This window comes from Bidens hawaiensis, unplaced genomic scaffold (genome assembly GCF_021521415.1).
Source record: "Bidens hawaiensis isolate Kalapana, Puna unplaced genomic scaffold, B.hawaiensis_p1.1 tig00016268_1, whole genome shotgun sequence".
NCBI lineage: Eukaryota > Viridiplantae > Streptophyta > Magnoliopsida > Asterales > Asteraceae > Bidens > Bidens hawaiensis.
Window position 1 is genome coordinate 1 of NW_027492486.1, and position 13,277 is coordinate 13,277.

The 13,277-nt window shown below is 38.8% G+C and overlaps 1 protein-coding gene and 2 pseudogenes across 2 annotated transcripts; 2 read left to right on the forward strand and 1 right to left on the reverse strand.

Annotated features, from left to right (window-relative positions):
• Positions 1 to 539: 539 nt before the first annotated feature.
• Positions 540 to 2,456, forward strand: LOC143551104 (senescence-associated carboxylesterase 101-like; annotated as a pseudogene).
• A 388-nt stretch (positions 2,457 to 2,844) lies between these two features.
• Positions 2,845 to 4,312, reverse strand: LOC143551122 (uncharacterized). The gene is made up of 5 exons (XM_077041631.1): positions 4,215 to 4,312; positions 3,534 to 3,723; positions 3,347 to 3,445; positions 3,215 to 3,273; positions 2,845 to 3,127 (listed from the first exon to the last, which is right to left on the reverse strand). Exons 1-5 carry the CDS (start codon positions 4,307 to 4,309, stop codon positions 2,845 to 2,847), a joined length of 726 nt encoding a protein of 241 aa, XP_076897746.1. The 5' UTR covers positions 4,310 to 4,312.
• A 21-nt stretch (positions 4,313 to 4,333) lies between these two features.
• On the forward strand, positions 4,334 to 6,167 carry LOC143551123 (senescence-associated carboxylesterase 101-like; annotated as a pseudogene). The gene is made up of 3 exons (XR_013138441.1): positions 4,334 to 4,371; positions 4,436 to 4,751; positions 4,856 to 6,167. The product of XR_013138441.1 is annotated as a senescence-associated carboxylesterase 101-like (transcript).
• Positions 6,168 to 13,277: the final 7,110 nt, after the last annotated feature.

Genomic DNA, 13,277 nt, shown 5'->3' on the forward strand with positions numbered 1-13,277 from the left:
AATTTAAAAAATCTTTTCATATGTAAAAGCGGATTACATTAAAAAAAAAGAATTTTAGGGATTTATGGCATTAATAACTTATCAACCCAATATTTATTCAATATAACAAAATTTGAATTGTTTCTAAAAATTCTATTTAGTTTTTTTATTTGTTTCAAATAATTTATTGTATTAATTTGCACATTGGACAAATTCCGTATAATACAAAACTAATATTTAATATAAATATATACATTTAATACTTGCTAGATTCTCCCAATCTTAAAATTGTGTATTTTAGTGACATAAACATATGTTTTTAAGAATAAAAGTTCAAGAAAACGCGTCTGGCCTACACATGTTCTCCACTCTATGACCCACAGATCAATATTAAGAGAGATATCCGACGACTTTATAGTCATACTGAACATTCATAGCAAATGTTAACAAATTTCTTCAAAATTTACGTTGTGATACCCACCCAAAACGAATCTGTATAAAGTCCCGTTTCATCATCTTAAACATCAACAAGAAAAACACCCAACAAATCAGAAACTAAGATGAGTAAAATCATGTACGTTTTATTTCCAATTTATCCTATTATCTTCAAGCTAGTAGGGTTTCAGTTTTGTTAGTGTTCTTGATTGTATACTGCCATTAATGGAATTCTTCTTTGTTCTAAAAAAACATGCAGGTTTAGAAGTGAGGTTGAACTCGGCAAGTTTCTCGGCAGCATTGATGTCATTCTAGATGCTTATCAAGCAATTTTGGAGACTAACTTGACTTATGAACTTCACACCACTCGTTCTGGAACCAATGTTTTGGCTTTCAAGTGTTCCCCTGATTATACGACTCGATTTCTTGAAGGAGAGTTTGATTTAGTTCCATCTGAAAGCCTCCAAGTCCTTGACTTCATTTCCACGAAACTCAACTCTTCATTCTCCATTAACGAAGCTGCGGTTGAGCTGTTTCAGCATCTCGGTGACGACCTTAAAGAGCTGGAAAATAAGGTGTGTGTCTGTGTGTGTGGGTGTGCGATTATTTATAGCAGATATGGCGATCAAGATCGTGTGAAATGAGACTTCTTAATAATTGGTTAAATTCTGTTTTTCAGTTCATAAATACCTCGTTGATCGTCACTGGATCGGGTTTGGGTGGATATCTTGCTGTCCTTTCCACGCTACGCCTACACCATGCCATAGATGTGGAAGAATCAAATGGTTCTAAGAAAACCAAAAGGCCAATTTGCGTAACTTTTGGTTCCCCTTTTGTTGGTGATGCAGCTCTACAATGTGCCATCGCTCAACGCCCGCGATGGAAATCCAGCATTCTGAATGTGGTCACAAAGCAGGATCATGTTGCTAGCTTTTTATCATCAGATATTTCGTATAAACCACTTGGCACATTCCTATTTTGCACAGAATCGGGTGGGTATGCAGCTTTTGAAGATCAAGACTCGATCATGCGAGTTCTGAAGGCCATGAAGACATCGAATGAAGGTAATGTACAAATTTATGATTATGCAAACGTTTTGGAATCGATCAAAAGGAAAGCATTGTACCGTGGGGTTTCTGAGCTAAGCGGAATTCAACTTGAATTCGTTGAGGGCGGGAATCACAATGCAATTGAGGGAAATCGGTGTCTTGGAGTTTATCCGAATGATCAAATTGCAGAAATGGAAAACAAACAAATAGAGAGAATTGAAAGGAAGAATAATGCTTACGAGCCTACGAAGGCGCTAAACGAAATGAAGATAAACCTGACATATATGGAATGGTACATGAAGGCTAGGAAAAAGAAAGGCGGTTACTATGATGTCTACAAGAAACGATGACACAAGAGACGAAATCACGAGTCACGAAGCAATTTTGATTATTAAAGGTCATCTAAACCAGTATTGGGAAAAGACTGTTGAAGAAAAAGATCAAATGCCACAAAAACAAGGAGCAAAGTTGCGTAAGCGTTGGCTCTACGATGGGACAAACTACAGGAGGATAGTCGAGCCTATGGACATAGCCGAACACTACAAAAAGGTGACAAACACTATATAGAGTATAGATCGAGCCACTATAAGTTGTTAGAGACGTGGCTCGATGAAGACAAGACGGATTTAGAATCAAGTGAAGTGAAAAGGAACACGGCTGCTAGTCTTACCGAGGATTCTTGTTTTTGGGCACATGTGGAGGAGGCATTGATTTCTTTAAGGGACTTACTGAATGGAGGGTCAACCGACATCAAGCAGAAGTTGGAGGAGTTCGAGGCTTATATGATGAAAGCGCTCAATAACTACTCGCTGTCAACGGATATTTTCGTGGAGGGGAGTAGTTTTATGACATGGTGGAAGGAGTATAAGGCACACAAAGGGGACTACATATACTTCTAAGTTTTATCAATACATGAACAATGAGAGCTATAAATCATACAAGGGCCAACTAATCGAGCATTATCACAACGACGAGGTTAAATTTTATTTGTGAGTTAACAGTAACTATTTGTGTGTTTTGGATGTAAATTTACATTTTTCCGATTTTGCTTGTGTGTAACCTATCATGTTATTTAATTGCATAATTGAAATGGAAGCGTCTTTTTTACCTTCTAAAGAGTGATCTTATTTTGTTTATATCGGCAGCGTGTCAAGCTCTTTGGCTAAGGAATCTGGGCAGTGACTTAACGGGTAAGGACCCTTAAACTGTGAAGACGTTGGTAGACAATGAATCGGCTATTTATCTTACAAGAACTTAGTTTTCCACGGGCGTAGTAATCAAACAAGGAAACCTCAAACTCGCAATTTACATGTTCTCATAAATTATACAACTAACAAGGGGAAAACAAAGGTCTGAAAACACCACAAGGCATTCAACAAGATTAACTCAAATCTACATAGTTTTTTTGAGAAACCTGATCCGTTGACCGAGTTTGGATATCTTTCGTGTACACGCTTGTGAGGGCGAAAAGCAACAGAACAAACACGACTTGAGCACTCACAATTCCAAAATGGCTAATGCTGTTACCAATTTCCATCCAACTTCCTGTGTTCTTCACCAAGAAGAAGAAGTGAATGGTCATAACATCTGAGCATAATATCACAAGAAAGTAGCATCCTGATCTTGGAACCTTGGCCAATTTGGTTATTGCACTAAATGCACATCTGCATTCAAATTCAAAATCATATAACAATTATCGTTTTTTAAAACTGATTGTTTCCATTATAAAATTGAAATTTTGTTTCACTTACATAACAAGCATGAACGGTATGAACAGTTTGAAAATGAGCAGAGCCGACATAAGAAACGGCTGTAATAGAAACAAATATTGTCAAACAATTGCCACTGAATATTATTATAACTGTTTATTGACCTTTACTTACACTGAATATTGTGATGAACCGATAAACCGATGAAATTTCGAAACTTGCAATGCTTGCAAAATTTCCGGTTCCAAAAAAGGCAATATTAAAAAATACCAACTAGAAAAGGATAGAATATAAAATATTAAAAAGACTGTTAAATGCAAGTGAAATAACTAACACCGGAAAAATGGAAACAGATACTTACAAAAACAACTGGTATTCTCATATCAGATAACTGTAGGCATCTATCACCTTCTTCAAGAATGATGTTACTGTTTTCTGCTTCAAATGAAGTAGCAGACTTGTTAGGTTTGTAAACATATAAAAGTGCATTTTCAAACGATATCCATCCGAAAAGGGCAAGACCGAGAGCCCCATAAAAGACAGCTTCATATCTGCACATGGTTCAGAATGCTAAACTTATGCATCTTAATTATTATAATACAATGCCTTCATCGAGTGAAAATTAGGGGCGCAGATTAAGCCCAAATTTAAAGGGCCTCAAATTTTAGTTTTATATTTTTAAAAAGTACTTAAAAAAGTTGCTTAATTATTTTTGTTATATTATTATATATATTCTTCATCATTTTTCCTATAAATTTAGGATAAATTACATTATTTGTCCTTGAGGTATATAGCAAATTTCACTTTCCATTCTTAAACTGAGGAAATAACAGAAATCATCACGTCTTTTCCACTAACGGTCATAAATTTTTTCCGGTATGCCCAGTCATGTGCATTGCACACGAGGGCAATTTGATCATTTTACCCTATTTACACAACATTTGAAGAAATAAAAAACTCGAATTTGAATATCGTTTTGGACCCTGAAACTAAGTTGGGCCGCCACCTGGGGGGGAAGGAGTGGGGGGTTGTTAAGATATACCCAATAGATAGTAGTAGGAAAGGTGGTGCAAAACCAAGGAATATTGAAGTTAACCGAGAAAGTAGATCAGTTGCTGAAAATAGTGGGAGCACCATAGATATACCTACACAAATACAATAATGACTTTTAAGCAACTACTTAATAGGGTTTCAGTTTTGTTAGTGTTCTTGATTGTATACTGCCATTAATGGAATTCTTCTTTGTTCTAAAAAAACATGCAGGTTTAGAAGTGAGGTTGAACTCGGCAAGTTTCTCGGCAGCATTGATGTCATTCTAGATGCTTATCAAGCAATTTTGGAGACTAACTTGACTTATGAACTTCACACCGCTCGTTCTGGAACCAATGTTTTGGCTTTCAAGTGTTCCCCTGATTATACGACTCGATTTCTTGAAGGAGAGTTTGATTTAGTTCCATCTGAAAGCCTCCAAGTCCTTGACTTCATTTCCACGAAACTCAACTCTTCATTCTCCATTAACGAAGCTGCGGTTGAGCTGTTTCAGCATCTCGGTGACGACCTTAAAGAGCTGGAAAATAAGGTGTGTGTCTGTGTGTGTGGGTGTGCGATTATTTATAGCAGATATGGCGATCAAGATCGTGTGAAACGAGACTTCTTAATAATTGGTTAAATTCTGTTTTTCAGTTCATAAATACCTCGTTGATCGTCACTGGATCGGGTTTGGGTGGATATCTTGCTGTCCTTTCCACGCTACGCCTACACCATGCCATAGATGTGGAAGAATCAAATGGTTCTAAGAAAACCAAAAGGCCAATTTGCGTAACTTTTGGTTCCCCTTTTGTTGGTGATGCAGGTTTCCAACGTGCCATCACGGAACGCCCACAGTGGAAATCAAGTTTTCTGAATGTAGTTGCAAAGAAGGATGCTGTTGCTAGTTTTTTCTCATCAAATACTCTATACAAGCCCCTTGGGACTTTCCTAGTTTGCACAGAATCAGGTGATCACACGGCATTTGACGATGAAGATTCGATCTTGCTGGTTCTAGATGCCATGAAGTTATCGAATTCAGGTAATGTACACATTTATTGATTATATGAAAGTCTTGAATTCTATCAGAAGGAAGGTATTGCGCCATGGGGTTTCTGAATTGGGGGAGTCCGACTTGAATTTGTTGAGGGCGGGAATCACATTGCAGTTGAGGGAAGTCGGTGTTTTGGATGATCATATATCCAATGATCAAATTGGGAACATAGAGAAACATAGAAAGTTGACTAAAAGTAAAAAGAATCCTTATGATCCTACTACAAAGCTAAATGAAATGAAGATAAGTTGGACATATATGGAATGGTATATGAAGAAACAAAAACTGGAAAGGGGTTACTATGATAGCTACAAGAATGCGAAAACAAGAGAGGAAATTGTGAGCCAACAAGAAATTTTGAAGCATCAACGTGGTCTTAGCAATTACTGGAAGAAGACTGTTGAAGAGAAGAATCGAATGCCACAAAAAGAAGGCGCTAAGTTGCGTAAACGTTGGCTCTTTGGGGGGACCAACTACAGAAGGATAGTCGAGCCACTAGACATAGCAGAATACTACAAAAAAGGCAACATAAACTACATAGAGAATCGAGCGGAACACTATAAGTTGTTAGAGAAGTGGTCGGATGAAGACAAGGACTCAAAATCAAGTGAGGTGAAAAGGAATGCCGCCGCTAGTCTTACTGAGGAATCTTGTTTCTGGGCACATGTGGAGGAGGCATTGCTTTCGTTAAGGAAATTAATGAATGGAGGGCGAACCGACTTCGAGCAGAAGTTGGAGGACTTTGAGGCTTATGTGATGCGCGCTATCAACAATTACTCAGTGTCACCGGATATTTTCTTGCCGGAGAGTAGTTTAATGACTTGGTGGAATGAGTATAAGATACACAAAGGAACTGCATATGCTTCTGAGTTTGCTCAATACATGAACAATGGGAGCTACAAATCATATAAGTAAGGCCTGAATCGCCCGATGGAGCATCATGAGGATAACTAAAGTTTAAATATTATTCGCAGTTTGATTATAAAAATAAGAAAATAAATCATGTATTTGTGTTAATTTTCTTGTAAATTTTAGCTTGTTTGTTTCGGTTTGGTTTTGTAATGTACACTATCATGATGGTGTTTGAAATATTAGTGAAATTTATGTAAATCATCATCATCATCATCGTACTCAGTATATCCCACCAATAGCAAAGCTATAGTAGGGTCTGAGGAGGGTAAGATGTAGACAGCCTTACCTCTACCCCATAGGGATAGAGAGGCTGCTTCCGGTGAAATTTATGTAAACTATTATTAATATAATTAATTATTATTTAATGTATTTGCGATCTACTATGTGAGAGCTACGCGTTCTACGGTGTGAGAGCTTCTCAATGAACCTTATCGTGTTCAAAGCGGGGCTAAAATTAATGAGATACATATTCTTAAAATATGCTTAAAGTAGTGGCTTTGATATGGAACCAGAAAGAACGCAACATATTAATGAGGCTAACTCTCTGTTAACAAGACTATATGTATAGACACTATGTCTGAGTTTGGAGTATAACTTGTTCAAATACTAAAAGTTTAGAGAACGTCATGTTTAGAGACTAAGTTTGAGTCTAGATTGCCTCATGTTCTGAAAGTAACTGTGCCGAAACCACTCAAGGGTTTCAGCTTCAGAAGTTGGTGCATGTTTTACTCAATTCCAAGTTGTTGTTAGGAACAAGGCGGTGTGTGGAAGCGAATCAACACACAAATGAGCACAAACAATATAAAAACGCGGAATAATAAACGACACAAGAATTTTAACGTGGTTCGGCCCCCGTTGAGGGGGGGGGGGGTACATTCACGGGCTGCAACTAGGGTTTCACTTTATTAGCTTAGAACCAAATATTACAATTACATGACATGATTATATATAAAGATAGAATTAGAGTTTCTATCTTGGTGAACAAGAAAACCAAATTGACCCTCAATTAACTTAATAAAACCAGCCCGCCATTAATCTTCTAATCAAAAGCCCAATAGCCAAAGTCTTCAAACCCAACAACCTCCCACTTGAAAACCTTGCGGTAAACTCCATCGCGCCATCCAAGCATACTGCAACCCAGTCATCCAGTAACTTCAGTAATCTTTAATAATAGAAATCCACAAAGCCACTAGTTCCAAAAACATGCTAAAACTTCAACAATGGAAGTTCTTCAAGCCTTCAGTTCCCTAGGGATAAGCTAGGATTTCAAACTAACAGAAGTCATCCGAGCCTCTAGTTCCCAAGAACAAGCTAGACTTCAACCAATCAACCTAGTTGTAGCGGACCTCACATAAGTATCCCCCGAAAGGCCCATTGAAACTCCACAGAGCTTTAATCTGGTTATCACAGACCCAATTATGACAAACTCGCCAATGACTCATCCCCAATCTCAACCGGCTCCATTGATTCAAACTACCGACACTAGATACTTCCAGAGGAAAGAATACTCTCCAAAAAACTACAAGTACCAAGGCGAGATTTTACCATTCGGAATCTCGGGCTCAAAGCCCAACGTCACAATGTAACTATGCCGGAACGCCGCTCGCGCTCCCACTGTTACAAAATCCATGTCCATATTTAGACCTTCGAATGCGCTCAAGCTGACATCCATGTGGCTCCAGGATTCTTGCTTGTAAAATAAATCCACTTAGCTCTACTCGATTCAGCGAGCCAAGACTTTACTACTAGGAAGTTAGTTCACTTCTTCCATTGCTTTGCTGCATCTTTCAAACTGAATTGAAAAACTACCATCTTTACCTCCTCTGCAGTGAATCCTTGACTGGAGATTGTTGCACAGATTGAGTTAAAATCGCTCAAGTGTAAATACGGTTCTTCTATGCTTTTCCATGAAATGTAGGTATCCCGGTTAGACTGCTCTGCCTGACTGAAAATGTTCTTCCAATTCTCACAGGAATAATGATTGGCAAAGGATTTGTAGCCACATGTGGAATAAAATGGCTCTGAACCCCTCGGACGGGTGGTGGAACGAAAGTTCTCGGGACCCCGTCATCAAACTCATAGACGGGAACCTGTGGTTCTCTAACAAGTGGACGTCTCTATGCTTGCCGATACCTCGGTTGTTGGTTCGGTTGACGATTTCTGTTAGGTACCCGACCATCTTGAGGGAATTGTTGTTGATGCCTCTCGTAGTACCGATCCCTATTTTAATCCTCATATTCTTCTTCATCTTCTGGCTCAGGATCCCACTCTTCCATCTCATCCTCATTTTCAGCCCTTTCGTCACCCAAATCGAATCCGATATCATTTTTCGCAAATTGAAACGGCCCTTGGCGGTTCCTTGGTGCCGAATGAATTGATTGATTATCGTCAAGGTTTTGCGGTCTTCGATTCCGGTTGCCACCCCCACGGTTCACTGGATGTCTGTTACGGTTGACATTCGGATTCTGGGCGAATACAGGCTCGCTTTGTGGGATTTGTTGATCTTGGTTCAACGGTTGGTTTTGAGGTTCGGGTGGGTGTAGCAATGGTCCCTGGTTGTTTTGTGTACTCATGTTCTCCTCTTTCGGTTTTCTGTTGAGGGTTGTTTTCTGAGATGCTCGATTCCTCTTTGCTGTCTTTTCAATCTCAGGATCAAACTAAAGTGGTTCCTTCTCACGAGAATATCTTGTTTGCATTAACCTGGAAAACTCTCTGCACACACTAAAACACCAAACCTCGCGTAAAATCAAACGAAGAAACAGAAATAAAAGCTGAAATTAAATTTTAACTTAACTAGACTAACTAACTAAACTAACACTTTGCGCGTTGACTCCCCGGCAACGGCGCCATTTTGATCGATGTCGAAAGGTCAATCAAAAACATTTGTAAAATACCTTCACTAGCTAGGGCAAGTAAGGTGTCGAATCCACAGGGAATCAGTGGAAAGTGCTAATCAATTATACTTAATTACTAAGTGGACAGACGATGTCAAGCGGTTTTAAAGATTTGGATTTTGTAAACAGTTATTAAAAAGCAACCAAACTCCAGGGTTCAGGTTTTGAAGCAAATTGGATAAATGATTAAACCTATGGAATTATACTCTTTGTTTGAATCAATAAACCAAAAGATTAAATGTTTGACTATGGTGATCATTAGAACTTAATCCAATTGATTGACACAGCTAAACAATAATCTACTTGATTGTAATCTCAGGCAATGATGAAATATTAGTTCTATGGTTAAAGATAACTAGGCCAATGACACTAAAAACTCAATCCTAATTGTTGATGACCAAAAATCAATAACTGATAAACTGCAAATCTCGTTGATTACCCAAAAGTATGTTCAAGCACACAAACAAAATCCAAAAATAAGGTTTAGAGTACCAACAATCCAATGAACAACTCAACCCTACACCCGGAGATGGTCACGAGTGGTTTAGCCTAGCATGGTGGTCTTGAATAGCTTCTTTGATTCTTGAGTGAATGATGCTATGGATGATTCGGGTGATTAAGATGTGTTAGAATGGTAGAAAACGGCTCCAAAATCGTCCTTGGTGGCTAGGGTATGAAGCATAGGCGGCATAGGGTTGAACCGGGCTTAAATATGGAAGAAAAAACCTAAAAATCGCGTTTTTCCGCCCAAGCGGCCGTAAGCTACGGTCACACCACCGTAGGCTACGGTGGAGACCGTAGCCTACGGTCTTCATCTTCTGTCTTACGGTGGCAGTCTCACCATAATCTATGGTGGGTCACTGTAGGCTACGGTGGCAGCCCCACCGTAGGCTATGGTGGGTCACCGTAGGCTATGGTGGGCCTGTTACCCACCATGGTGTTTCGCCTGTAACTTCTTCGTTTAAACTCCGATTTATGCCCCGTTTTCGGCCACGTCTTCGTCTTCAAATTCTCTATCATTCATGCAATAAAACCTTCATTTCCATTCCATCTCCTATGCTCCAATTTAGCTCCTTTAAGCTCCGCACACCTATAATCATAAACTCAAACAAAGTAATCGTGTTTCCGGCATATAAACTCACAAAACAAGTGGTATAACTCATTTATTACACGATATTTCACCAACACATCACCTACGCATCAAAATCCCTCTTATATGACAAATATGTGACAAAAACACCCTCTCCACTTTCTCACCACCATTGCGCCACCACCACCACCACCATGGCAGCCACTTGCTACCACTATCACCACCTTGCCACCAACATCATCACCCTCACCAGCATCACCACCATCTTCCTTGTTTAATTGGCCTAGACATTTAGATATTCGAAAGTGATACAAATTAATTGAACGCAAGTTTTAGTTTTGAGTACATCATATTCCAAACTTCAATCCATATTTCATCACCTCCCACACCGGCGACATCATTCTTCATATTCGCCGCCACCATATTTTGTTTTTCAGGCGAGTGGAAACTGGTGGTAGCGGAAATCACCATGAATTAGATCAAAACCAATTATAACTTGCTTGACCTCCACCGCGTCAATTGATGAAAACAATCGTGCAACCGTAGCCTATGGTGACCCACCATAGATTTTCGAACACTAATTTATAAATGAAGATTGTCGAAAAGGTAGAAAAGGGATTAATATTTCGTTTGAAAAGGGCGAGGAGATTTGGAGACCGCAGGCTGTCTAAGAGGTACCAATTATTACATATTGCACAATTGACTTAGGAAGGTAGTGATGATGGTGATGTTAATGGTGTTTGTGGTGGGGGTGGTAATGGTGGTGACAGTGGTGGTGGTGGTGGTGCAAATTTCCATATAAGCATGATTTTGCCACGTATATGTCACATAAATTAGTTTTTGACATGCAAGCATGCCACATCGCCAAAAGACTAACGACGCTAAGATTCCGTTAGTTTAAGATTGTTGGTAGAGAAAAGGTTAATAAGTGGGATCGTGAGGAAACATTTCATTAGCTGGGATCGGCAGTGGTCAAAAACAGATAGTTGGGTCATTTAAATTCAATATATAATTTCTTTAAATCTAGTACGAAATTTTAGTCGTAAAAACTGTTTATAGATTTATGAGTTTAACATTTAACTTTTCATCCATGTAATACATTAAGAGTCTATTTGATATGGGTAATAGAATGGACGAGAGAATGAGATGGACAAAGGAATGGAATGGATCATTACTATTCCATTATCTTGTTTGGTTACCATATAGAAAACTAGGTTTGGAATGAGTAATTAATTAATGTTGTTAGACAGAAACAAAAGGAATAAAATAAAATTGGCGGTAAGCGGTGGTAGATGTAGTGGGTGATGGTGGTGAGTGGCGGCGGTGATAGTGGCGAGAGTGGGAGGTGATCGGTGATGGTGATTGACGGTGGCAGGTGGTGTGGCGGTAATGGCGGAGTCGGTGGTGGGTAGATTGCGGTGATGGTGGGTGGTAGTGGTGGTTGTGGATGGTGATGGTGGTGGGTGGTGGTGAATGTGGTGGTGGTGGTCGATGGCGGTGGCGACGGTGGTCAGCGGCAACAACAGTGGGGGTGGTGGTGGGAGGCTGTGGTGGGCGCTGGACGTGACATTGGTGGTGGTTAGTGGTGGTGATGGTGATCAGTGGTAATGGTGGGAGGGTGGTGGAGATGAGTAGGGAGAAAGAGGGAATGAAATGAAAAAAAAAAAAGAAAAAGGGGTGGATGAAATAATTTTGGGGTGTTTTAGAGGGAACGGAATGGACAAGGTAATGAGTGATTTCACTCCCTTAGCCAATCAAACACACTTTTCTTCATTCATTCGTAATGGTCCATTCCATTTCACCTTTCATTCCTGTATATCAAATGCTACCTAAGTTTTAATACAATATTTATGTATAATAAGGGAGAATTTTTTATGTTCAAGGGGCAAGGAGGTCATTTGATCTTCTAAATGAAACTGTTAACCAGTGTTTTAAAAACCGGTACGTACCGGCCGGTTGAACCGGTTATACCGGATTTTCGTAAGGTCACCGGTATTTAGAGCCCGGTATTTTTGGGCGGTTTGCTAAAGTATTGTACCGCCGGTTTTTAAAAAAATACTGATTTAAACCGGTAAACCGGTTTTAAATCCAAAAGATTTTTGATATTTTTTGCGGCCCACATTTTTAAAAAGGGCTTTTACATAGTGGATAAACTTGAAACGAGTAAACACAATGAACGACGATTAGTTAATCAACCAATTTTGTATCGTGCAAATCAATGTTGGTTTATTTACATATTTTGTAATTGACTAATTTCATATACAAAATATACAAACTTTCTAACTGACTCGACCATTGTTCACGGGTGATATTTGGTTCAAGTGAGATGTTTATTAATGTACTTTTGGGTTATTTTTTGAGTTGAAAGTGTATTTATATGGAATTACAAGGTAAATTATTTAACCCGGTTGAAACTCCGGCACATTCCGGTTCAACCGGTTGTACCATTTTTAAACCAAATCCAGTATGTATAAAATACCGGTTTTTAAAACATTGCTGTTAACTGTATCGTTAGCCCATTTGGTAGAGCCATTTGTTTATTAGATGGGAGGCTCCATGTTCAAGGACGGGCCAATGTGTAATTTAGTATTATTGGTTTAAAGTAGTGTACAAGTAGCATTCGCCGTTTAAAAAAATAGTGACACTTTTAAAAGTCTATATTTTACTATTGGTGCCTTAATGAATGACTTGGACATTACCTGTTGACCCCACCTAACCGCGTCTCTCCATACAACCCCCCCCTAGGCCCACACGGCCACAATCACACAATTTCTAGTTTACTTTTTACCACCCAAAAATAATCAAAAACTAACACGACAAGAGTCATGTGCCTTAGATTAACATTAATCTCAACGAACCTATTGTTAAACACTCATTATCGACATCATCAATATCAATCAGAATATTTAATTGTCTCTAATGAATAACGACATATGCGACGACTTTAATTAGAGACTACCAAGTCTTTGTCTTCACAAAAAAGTTATTAAAATGCATCAACAATCACCACGAACGTTCGTAGCAAATGCTTAAAGGTTTCTTTAACATCCAACAAAAAAGAATCTATATAAAGTCCCATTCCATCATCTTTAACATCAACAAAAAAAACACCCAACAAATCATAAGCAA